At 38.6% G+C, this 12,279-nt stretch overlaps 1 protein-coding gene across 1 annotated transcript; it reads left to right on the forward strand.

The window, feature by feature from the left end:
- The first annotated feature begins 584 nt into the window (after positions 1-584).
- LOC149237171 (uncharacterized) lies at positions 585-1,277 on the forward strand. The gene has a single exon (XM_089369181.1). The coding sequence runs from the start codon at positions 585-587 to the stop codon at positions 1,275-1,277; it is 693 nt and encodes a 230-aa protein (XP_089225307.1).
- Positions 1,278-12,279: the final 11,002 nt, after the last annotated feature.

Consider the following 12,279-nt stretch of genomic DNA (forward strand, 5'->3'; position numbering starts at 1 on the left):
AGGTATGGGCAATATGAGTTTGTTGTAATTCCATTTGGCTTGACTAATGCTTCTGCTACTTTTATGTCCTTCATGAATAGTGTGTTGGGTCCTTATCTGGAAAAATTTGTTATTGTGTTCACTGATGATATATTGATATATTCTAAGAATAAGGAAGAGCATGTCGAACACTTAGAAATAATGTTTAGATTGCTAAGAGAACATCAGTTGTATGCCAAGCTTATCAAATGAAATTTATTTCAGACATAGGTACATTACTTGCGGCATGTCGTTTCCATGGAAGGAATAGTAGTGGATTTGAAAAATATAAGAGCTATTATGGAATGTGAAGCTCCTGGGAATGTGGATAAGGTAAGGCCATTTATGGGGTTAGCAGGTTACTACAAGAGGTTCATTAGGAACTTCTCATAGATTTCATATCCTATCACATCATTGCAGAGGAAAGCTAAGATATTTGAATGGACAAAGGAATGTGCAGCCAATATTGAGCACTTGAAGCAATTGTTAACAAATGATCAAGTTTGTGAGAATGATTTCGGCAAAATCACATAGAAAATCATTTGTCCTCTACCATTAAATTCACTATGGAAAAAGAAGTCAATGGTTGTCTTCCATTCCTTGATGTTCTCATCTCTAAGAACAATGATGGTTCCTTCTCCTACCAGGTATTTCGGAAAAGGATTCATACTGAACAATATCTCCACGCTAGCTCCCATCATTTCCCTAAGTTGGGCGTTCTCAACGCGCTTGCTACCCATGTATTAAGAATCTCTGATGAAAAGAGCTTGGAGATGGAGAAATCTCATCTCCTATATGTCTTCGTTAAAAATGGTTACAGTAGACACCTGGGTCAGAAAGCCTTCCTCAAAGCCTGGAGGGAGCCTTCAGTCCAAAAAGATCTTAAAGTTCGGGTCCCAGGGGTTCACCTTTGTTACATCCAAGGGGCCACCGATAAGATTGTTAGGATTCTTAAGAAGCACAATGTTCCCTCGACCTTTAGACCTCTTAATACCATCCGTAGCTCCCTACGATATGTTAAAGATCCTGTCAACCCTAAGGACATGAAAGGTGTCTATGTCATTCCCTATTCCTGTGGGACCCCATACATTGGTGAGACTGGTCGCTCTATTAATAAGAGGATTAGTGAGCACTCGGCAGACTTAAAGCATGGGAGGGCCAAGTCCTCCGCCCTTGCAGAGCATGCCGAGAATACCAAACATCATGTTTGTATCAAAGAGGCTCGTGTTATTGCGAAAGTTGCGCAGTTTCACCATTGAAAATTTAGGGAAGCCCTTGAAATCAAGAAAAGGCCTAATAATCTCAATAGGGATGATGGCTAGAAGATTAGTAGTTGTTGGATCCCAACCCTTTCTTCCTAGCCCTCTTCATCTCGTTCGTCGTTTTTTCCTTTCCTTGGCCTTTTTTGTTTCTTTAGCTTACCTTCATTTATAGTCATTTGATATCTTCTTTGATTGGTTGTAATAATATGATCCCTTGATGAGGTTTTAATTTATTTACTTTTTAATAAAATATCTTAATAATTAGTAATAATGGAATTATTTACCCTAGACTATTATTAATAATAATATTATTAATATTATCTTATTAATATATTTTTTAACATTAGTCACTTTAATTTTAGTAATGGATTTACCCTAATATTAAAAGTTATAACAATATCATTATTATCATTAATAATTATAATAATAATGAAAATAGTAACAATAGTTTAGTAATATTAATAATATTATTCTTTTAATAGAATTATTCACCTTATTATTTTAATAGATTTACTCTTTAGTAAAACATATTAATAATTAGTAATAATGGATTATTTACCCTAGGCTAGTATTAATAGTCGTAATAGTAATATTATTTTGAAATTAATAATAATAATAATATTACTATTATTTTAACATGAGTCACTTTAATATATTTACTCTTGAGTAAAATATTTTGGTAATTAGTAATAATCGAATTATTACCCTAGACTATTATTAATATTAGTAATAGTAATAGTAATAATATTATTTTGAAGTTAATAATAATAATATTAATATCAATTTAACAATGGTCACTTTAATTTTAATATTGGATTTACCCTAATATTAATCATAATTTAGTAATAATATTATTATTATTCTTTTAATAGAATTATTTACCTTAATATTAATACTAATAATAAGAATAATAATAATATTATTTCAAAATTAATAATAATAGTATTAATAATATTATTAATAATATTATTAATAATATAAATTTAATTTAATTTGCCCTAATAATTTATTTAAGAGATTTTTCAACTTTAACATCTTTGACCCCTCCCCTTGATCCTTATCAACCTGGTCCCTGGTCAAATCTAGCCGTTAGAAGTCATTTTTAACCGTTGCCTGGTCAAATATAGTTGTTGGAAGGACCTGCATTCCCTATTTAACTTGTTGCTCAGATTTGTTCTTCAACTTGTCCTGACAATGAACCACACTAGTTGGTTCGAAACGCGTCGAAAAATGATTTTCTATGTGATTTTGCCAAAATCATTCTCACAAACATGTTATGGATCATAGAAGTCTCAACTCTAAATGATCAAGTTCTAAATATTATAGATCTGAACAAAGAGTTTGTGGTATGTACAGATGATTACAAGAGAGGAATTGGTGGAGTCATGATGTAGGAGGGATAGATGGTATGTTATGAATCAAGGAAATTGAATGAGAATGAGTAGAATTATGTCACACATGATCCTGATTTGGCAAGGATCATCCATTCTTTGAAGATGTGGGGGCACTATATTCATGGCTGGAGGTTTGTACTGATGAGTGATCACAGTGGATTGAGATACTTGTTTTACCAACCGAATCTGAATTCCATGCAATCTATATGGTTGGCCATGATTTGTGATTTTTATTTCGAGATAAGGTACATCAAGGGAAAGGAAAACAGGGTTGTCTATGCTCTTAGCAGCAAGGTATAGGTGAACAAGATGTGGACTATCATCTCACAGCAGATAGTTTGATCATATTTAAGGACAGGATATATGTGTCAGACAACAGTGAGCTCAAGAAGCTTATCTTAAGGGAATTTCATGTTAAGTCATATTTAGGTCACCAAAGATATCATAAGGAATTGACAATTGTGAAGAATTTCTATTATTGGTTGAATTTGAAGAAGGGAGTGGCAGAGTTTGTGGCAAGATGCTTGGATTGTCAACAAGTAAAACTAGAGTGTAAGCATTCACATGGATTACTACGGCCAATTCTGATTCTAGAGTGGAAATGGGAGGTCATTTCCATGGACTTCATTAAAAGTTTGTTGAGCACATCTAGACAACATGATTTCATCATGGTTGTGACACATAGGTTGACAAAGGTAGCAAAATTCATTCCAATGAAGTCTATGTATTGAGCTAGTGATGTAACACAGGTCTTCATCAAGGATATAATGAAGTTGCATGATGTTTTGAAGAAGATTTTGTCAGATAGGGATGCCAAGTTTTCTTCCATATTCTAGAAAGAGTTATTTGCAGGTTTGGGTATAGGGTTGGCCTTCAACATAGCTTATCATCTATTGTCAACAGGATTTTGGAGGATATGTTGAGAATGTGCATCATGCATGAATAGTAAAATGGGAAGGGTATTTACCTCTAGTTGAGTTTCCTTACAACAATGGGTATCAGGAGTCACTAAGGATGAGTTTATTTGAGGCACTTATGGGTGGAGTTATAATACTCCCATAAGTTGGAGTGATTTAGTGAATAGTGTGTTGATAGGAAAAAAACATGTTGGCAGAGATGGAATAGTAAATGTAGGTTATCAAGAAGAATCTATATGCACCACAGGATAGGAAAAAAAAATTATTGAGATCAACACATGTGGTTTAAGGCATTTTAGGTTGGGGAAAATATGTGCTTTCCCATTAATCCCAAGAAGAGCTCCTTGAGGATTAGGTCATGTGCGAAGTTAGCACCTCAGTATTGTGGGTCTTTCAAGATCCTTGATAGAATTGGACCAGTGGCCTATCAACTTGTGCTACCTTCGACAATGAAAGTTCGTGATGTTTTCGATGTTTCATTTCTTAAAAGATATTTAAATGATGTTGATCATGTATTTGATTGGTATGTATTGTAGGCAGAGCCAGAAGGAGAATTCCAGTTCGAACCTTAATGTATTTTGCATAGAAATACGATCATTCTCCGGAGCCGAGCAATCGAGTAGGTTAAGTTCAGTGGAAGCACTTTGGACCTCATGAAGCTACATGGGATATGGCTGATTAGATGCAGGTTATGTATCCTTCTCTATTCGGTGGTTGAGCGGAGGTCTTTTGGTATATGTTTTGGCATGGTGTTTTAGTGTATATATATATATATATATATCTATATATCTCTCTCTCTCTCTCTCTCTATATATATATATATATATATATATATATATATATATGGATGTAAATACCACCATGAGTTGTGTTATAAAGCTCCAATAAGCAGTATGGGTGTCATGTTGTTTTCATGTTTGTTTTGTTTCAGTAGGTGGTTATTGTAATTACTACATCGAGCTAAGTTATAAATATCCATGGGAAGTATGTTTTTCTTTTCAACAGTCTTGCTGGATGTAGGTGTCATTGAACACTAAGGATGGTGTTCCCCTAAGTTGGAGGGGTTTGTAATAGCCCAAGTTAAAAACCCATGTACTAAAGTTAATAAAGGAAAAATAATACCAAGGTCATGGGACACTTATTCCAAGCTTAATGTTGGGAAAAACATCCTAGTGTGGGTGTTCATTTGGTTTAATATGGCTAAGGGAAATTGGAAAAGGCAATGTCAAAGGCTTTGGAGAGGCAAGTGGAATTAATCGACATTTTATTTATAAAAATAATGGAAATTAGGAGAAAAGGAAGGTGAAAGGTCACAAGTTGCATGTGAGGAGGAAAATGAAGGGAAAATAATGGAAATTGAAAAAAACAGAGGCCTCATTGATAAAACGGCTTTTGAGGATCAGTTCAAAACCTTTTGTCAGTACAGTTTTGGATCTCTCTCTCTATTCTCTCTACTCTCTCATACTCTCTCATACTCTCATACACTTAGAGTATTCTTGGAGCATTCTAGCATTGGAGAAAGGAAGGAAAAGGAAGGACAAGAAAGAAAAAGGGAAGCAAAGATCAAGCAAAGAAGTGATTTGAACTTAAACTGGAATGCAACAAACTATAGATCTTATCATAAACAGAGAGATGTAGCAGAAAAATACTTCATTTCATTAATAGAATAATACTAAACTATGCTTACAAACAAAATGGAAATAAGATAGCTCGGGCAATGGTAGCTTATCTCTGAGAAGTTATGTGGTGGCTACATGCCTTTGAACTGAGTTACAATGAGGCTCAAGGGCTCTTTTATTAATCAATAATAAGAGAAAACTCTAAACAACCAAAACCTTAACACGAGAAGATGTAACACCAAGAGTTTATGGGCCCCGTTGGGGTTAGTTGTGCAACTAACTTCCCAAGGTCATAACTTGGTCATATTATCTTCGTTTGACTTGTATGATACCTTGTTGAAAATATCTCTCCGAGGACTAAAATTGCTGATGTGATTTCTATAGAAATCACTAGTAAAATTTTCCAAAGAAACATCGTTTAGGGCCTCAAAATGGCTCCAGAAGTTCAAGGTCCGAAAACTACCAAAATTAGTAAACCATGCTAAAATTAAGGAAACTAAAAAACTGAAAGAAACAATGGTGAGGTTCCAAGTGGAATAGGCGGGTTGCCACCAATATCCACGTGGATAAGGAAGAGTGGGATCAAATGGCTACAGTGAGATTACTTGCTGGTATCGAGTTGCATGTATGATTTCCTTGCTAGATTTGGCATGCATGGTATATGCATGTGTGAATTTGGTTCTCTAGTTTTCATTGGCATGTATTTTTCCTTGTGTTACTGTGGTTTTCAGCCTTGTCTTTTCATTTCTGGATAGCCATGGTGTGATGGGGTAATTTTACTTGATTGAATTGGATTTATAGATGGTTTCGAAACTAAGTGAGGTGGTCTTAGGAAAAAGCATAAGGCCTAGGAATCCCTTGACATGTAATGGTGGGATACATGGTAAAACATAGTTGTGAATACCCTTGTTGGGCCTAGTAATCCCTCGACCAGTAATGGCGGGATACATGGTAAAACATAGATGGTGGAGACATACAAACTCCTCGTTGGGCCTAGGAATCCCTTGACTGGTAATGGTGGGATACACTATAAATCATAGAGGGTGGAGATGGACAAATTCCTCATGGTTTAGGTGGAGAGATCTGGAGGCATCGATGCTTGTTTAGGTCTTGGGGATACCTTGACCGATATATGTCAAGATTGAGGTAAACCTCGTAGTGTAGTTTATTTTTTGGGCCTAGGAATCCCTTGGCAGGATACATGGTAAAGCCTAAGGAAGCCTTTGTTGGTTCTTTTGGGAGTCCCACATTCATGCTTGGAATATGGTACGAGGGTGATTGGAAGAAAGAAAGATTTGGTTCAACCCAATCTATGGTCGGGTGGTACGTGGAAGTCCTTGGCTTGGTTGGCTTTTGCATATATTAGTAAGAGATGTTTTCCTCTTTTATTCCATGTGTATATATACTTCTTAATATGTGGTTTTAATGGATGTTCTATCATTGTTATTTTTCTCGTTATAAGCATGGTTTATGAAATGCTTAAGTTATGGCTCTCATCTTATTTTGTTTCATAAATGAAATGTTAATGAAGGCATGACCTAATAAATGATAATGCAACCATTGCGATAGGGCATTAGACTGTCTTGACGAATCTCATATAAGTATTAGGTTCCTATGTTCATATTTCTTGTTATGACCTATAGATTACATGTACATGATGTGTTTGACGAAATTCCTGTCATGGCTGTTAGGGGTTAGGTCAAGTCCTTGTTCAAGTTTTTGTATTAATAGTCTTGTCTCAATGTTATTTATCATTTAAGCAAGTTTCATGAAGTTGTAGGTAGAGGCCCTAGTCCTAGCCCTAAAATCATGGCTCATAATTTGAGCTCATTGGCACAAAAATGCTTGGAATAGGCCATAGTCGCATGGATTCCTTGTTGTGGGAGAAACTGGAGGGTATCAGTTGCATGGCAGGATTTTCATGGGAGTGAATGGGTGTATAGTTTAGTCAAGAAGCATGTTCTCTTAGGGGTTGGACACCTGTAGGGGTTGGTTGGCTCCTGAAGGTCTTGTAGCTCCTGAGGAAGGCCAGTTTGGTTTTTTGTGTGTCGATTCCACTTCCTTAATTGTACATGGGGATTTGAATTGTATTATAATAACTCTTCATCACATGTTTGCCCCAGTGGACTAGTTAGATTGGGTAAATGGGGGAGGAGGGTGTTACAAAGTGGTATTAGATCATGGTTCACCCCTTGGACTAGATGGGAGGAATGTGTTTTCATGCATGCATGTAGGTTGTATATGTGCTTGATGTGTATGCATGATGATGGTCATTGTTGTAGTTGTGTTTTCATATAGAAGTTAAGTTTTTGTTGGGATGTGTTTGTTGTGAATGCATGTCAATTGAATATGGATTTGGTGGGTATGATTATTGTCTACGTGGATGTATGCATGCATTGTCATGGTTATAGGTGTCGTGCATGAGGTCATGGTATGTTGTTGGTATGGTCATGCATGGTAATTGGATGTTTATTGAGATGATGCTTATATAGTACTATGATTATGTTTAGACATGTATTATGCTAATCTGGTCGACCTTGCAAACGAGATATCCTCCCCTAAACAATAATAAGGTTTGTTGATTATGTCTATATTTTGGTTTAGCTGACATGGTATACTTCTAGGAAGAAGATCAAATATTACTAGCAAGAAGGTAGACTACAACAGAAACAAGCAGAGGTTAATGTAGTTATCCTTCAGTGTTTGTCAGACTTGCAGAGATAGGTACCGCTTAAGATTAGTCATGGGGCATATGGCAGTAGGTATCATGGTGGGCACAGATCGAATAGGGAAGACATGATCATAGATGGCAGGTTCTTAGATACATTGGATAGGAAAGTGTTCTAGTGGCTACAACCACCCTCCAAAATTTTTCCTTAGCTTCGTTTCAGAGTCTCCCTACCAACCTTTTCACAACAACATGTCTTGCTTTGTCAAGTACACAAGCTTCGGTGTTTTTCATGTAGAACGACAGCCTATCATGAGAGCTTGTTGCATTCCCCTCACACATTGTTACTCAAGACTTGGTCCAACTACAAGTTGAGCATCTCCCTCAAGGAATTGTGCAATTATTGAGGGCAACCAGCCTTCCCTCCAAAAATTGCACAATTTTATCTTGCAACCTGTTGGGCTCCGGAATTCTGCAAATCTACCAGTCAAGCTTTACCCAGAAAATTGTGTAATTCCTCCCAGCAAGGCTTCTCAGCCCAGGAATTGTGCAATCCTAGGCAGCAGTTAGCTACTGTCCCCAGAAATTGCACAAATATCCTTGGAAGCCAGCCCAGCTCCCTCCCAGAAATGCGCATGTTTCCCTCCTAGCTGTGAAGATTGTTGCATGTGTAGTTGAGTTGACCGGTTCCATCCGGGACCAAGGAAACTTTACTTGCGTGCATGGGTTACAAAAATAATCCCTATATTTTAGGTAGCTATTTTAGCAGCTGGAGGTTACATGCAAAGATCGTTTTAGAACCTTTCCTCCAAGTTTCTCTTTTTCCTAGATTTATGGCATGCACGTCATGAGATTCAAACTTATTTATTTGACGCATCAAATCTCTTTTCTTCACAAAGATATTGGAGCTCTGACATCCCACAACACATCCAGAACTCTTCGACACATCCAGCTTAGCTATTCATGCGTAAGTGATCTTAACTTGTCTTTTGCAGCATTTCGGTCACTTTTTGTGTTTTCGCTTGTGTGAGTGCTATTTTCTTGATATCTCTAAGCACTTGTTGTCATTTACATGCATACTATATTTTGCTAGCACTGTTTCAGTTTTCATTAGCATCTCACTACTGTCACATCCATGAAACGTTTTTGCACGAACGGTCACCGATGCGGTGACCCGCTTCACCCACATCCATGTTGTTCCGTTTTCGGAATTGTTCGTTCATTGTTTGCATGGACAATCATTCACTTCTGCTTACACTTAGTATCACCATGCATTCACAATCACATTTTCTTTCAGTTGCCCAACAGGTGGGTTTAGGTAGCCTTGGCTCGGACTCTGCCTCACCAAGACAACATTGCACAATCTTGAGAATGAAGGCTCTATCTTCCTCTCAGGAAATGTGCATTTCTGCCGAGGAGTTGTCCTCAAGGCTTGCTTTGCACAATTATGAGGGACAGTGACCGATGTCTTAGAAAATTGCATAATGCAGTCATTGGGCCTGCAACCACTGCCAGCTGAAATTGTGCATTGCACAATTCTAGTAGCTAGCAGGCCAGCCTGGATTGCTTATTATGCAAATCTAGCAGCTAGTTGGCCTCCCTAGACAACCCAGACTATCTTTTGCGCAGTTTTGGAAGCAAGTCAACCAACCTTCCAGAAGAAATTGCGCAATCTTTTCTAGTCAATCCCTAGGTATGTTGCATGTCTTTCCTCAAGTTCGCTTTGGTTTTTGCTGATAGATTTCTTGCCATCCATGTCACTTTGTCCCCAGATATTGCAGGTGCTTGTCCACCTCTTAACAGTTTAAGATCAATGGCCTCCAAGAGAGCAAGATCAATTGACGCCGACAAAAGTGAAACTAGAGTAGTAGTTGAGTGAGTGTCCGCAAATCTACCGATGTATGAAGATACCAAGCTGACTCTAGACAAGCACATCAAGATTAAATGGCAAGAGGTCAACGACGCATTTTCAGGAACTTTTGGGGAATACCTCAAAGACTACCAAGTCTATGTGAACATTGATAAGACCAACTTGTACCGGATTTCATGTAGATACCCCACATTCCCATGCACAAACATGAAACATTGGATCGTCTCACACATTGATTGTGACACGATGACATTGAGCAATGTCAGCGGGATGAAGATTGCTACCTTTAGGGCATAGGATTATGATGAGATTTATCAGATGTTGGAGCTCGTGACCATCATGGAGACACCCTTCAGCCTACCCAACAGCAATGCCAACACCAGAGAAATTTTGAAGAACTGGGTGAAGGATACAGATAAATTTAGGATGACACCTAACCAAGTCTACAAGACAAAGATATTACAGAAGGTGTATCAATACTTCGTCATCTTTGTATGTCGACTGTATCGACAAGAAAGCAAGGAACCCTTCGTAGAGAGGGCAAAGCATGTAACTGGTTGGCATGTTGGCTCACGATATGAAGCAACAGGTAACAAGGGCTCGACAGCTGCCCAAAGGTATGGAAGGAAAGATCTACATGTCCGCCTACCTCTTGGATGAAATCTGTGCCCGACAGGAGTTCCTGGGCTTGAAGTGGGCATGGACACTGACGGAGACTACTATGAACACTTATTGTAATATGTTGTCCGAATGCAGCTTCAGAGGAGTTATCAAACAACCGTTCCATCATTTTGTCACCCTAGTTTAGAAGATGATATTCGAACAAGATCCACCCTACATGTCGAAGGCAACAATGGAGGCACTGATAGACACTGCTGACTGGTATGCCTCATCGTCGGGAATCTTCATACAGATGTACAACGTGGAGAAGCCTTTGCATGTTCTACCGAATGTTTCCTTGGACATACTCATCATGTGGGAAGTAGCATATCACATCTCGGCAGGATTGATAGCTAGGCTGTAAGGGAAGAAGAAGGCACCTTGGCCCGTTCTTTCGCTCTGGATTGTGTTATACGATATCTAGAGTTTCAAGCATGCAGATGTCAAAGCAGAGAAGACGAATAAGTATCTATTCAACCTTCAAAGTTACAATCCATATGACCTGCATTGTCTTGTGAAAGATCACTGCATGAGAGTACAGTTCAACTGGATCCACAAGGCATGTCATTGGGTGGAGGAGGACCCATGGAAATATTGTTACAACTCCTCGAGACTCAATGAACCAGTCAAATTTTCTCTGGAATTGGTTAACGAAGCAACATGAAGCAACATCTTGGAGAGCCCCAGAAGCAGCAGCAGCAGCAGAGGTGAACATACCAGTGCGCGACAAGGGCAAGAGGAAGATTGTCGATCGCATGGAGGAAGAGAAAAGCTGCATGTTCCGAGTAGATCCACTTGTGGAGAAAGAAGCTATAGCTATAGAGGCAAAGAGGGAACAACAAAACAAGCGAAACACGCAAAGGCAGAGAGAGAAATGGAGAATGGAGTAAACAGAGAAGGAGTTGCATGAGCTAAAGGACCAACTCCGAAAGGAACAAGAGTTGTGCAAATAGGAGAAGGAAGCACAACAAGAACAAGTACAATAGGGGGAACAACTTGTGCAGATTGATCAAACATCACCTGTACAGGTAGTGGACTCATCAGAATAGCTGGCACTAATCAAACAGGGTGAGCTATCGCAGGAGCAGGACTTCACTCAAGAGATAGAAAAGGCACTTGAACAAATGGATACGGATATGGAGCGATAGGAATTAGAGCAAGAAACTGACCTCATGCCTCACCACCAAGAGGTCGACCAACCAGCTTCACCGCATCCAGAAGATGAGCAAGTCCCTAGTGACCAAGGAGACACTAAGATCATTGGAGATCAGCTGAAAGGAGAGATTCACAACATCTCATTCAATGAGTCTCAACATAGAGTTGTGCAATATCACAGAGTGTCAACTCTGGAAGATCATACATTGTGTGTGCAATATGAGGAATGAGTGATCGTTTCTGACGTGCGCAAACATCTAGCATCATTGATCGATGCTACCAGAGGATATGCCAAAGCCACTAGCTCGAGTGTTCGCTTTCTGATAGCTAAGAATGAGAGAATGGATAATGAGCTATAGACGGCCAAGCAAGGAGAAGAATTGGTTACAACATCTGCTTGAATATAATTGAAGAAGGAACTACCAGATGAAATATTTTCCCTTGATACAGTCATGCGGGCGTTGTATTCCATGTTTGGTACCATGCATAAGGTAGTGGCGCATCTCAACGGATGGTAGCATCGATGTGCTAGAAGAGCACATATCTTGTTGAACGTGCATGCTATTGTTGATTACATGAAAACATGGACGATGAGATATAAGGGAGCCCTGCTTCACTTGCCTAAGATGATGAAGCCTAGAGTAGTCGAGCTGAAGGCATGCATCTGGAGCCAGATCCGGAACTATGAAGAGCTCCCGCAGCTGATCACTAGTCTA

The sequence above is a fragment of the Pinus tabuliformis genome, chromosome 8 (assembly GCF_031772625.1).
Source record: "Pinus tabuliformis cultivar Carrire ecotype Pingquan chromosome 8, CPIR1, whole genome shotgun sequence".
NCBI lineage: Eukaryota > Viridiplantae > Streptophyta > Pinopsida > Pinales > Pinaceae > Pinus > Pinus tabuliformis.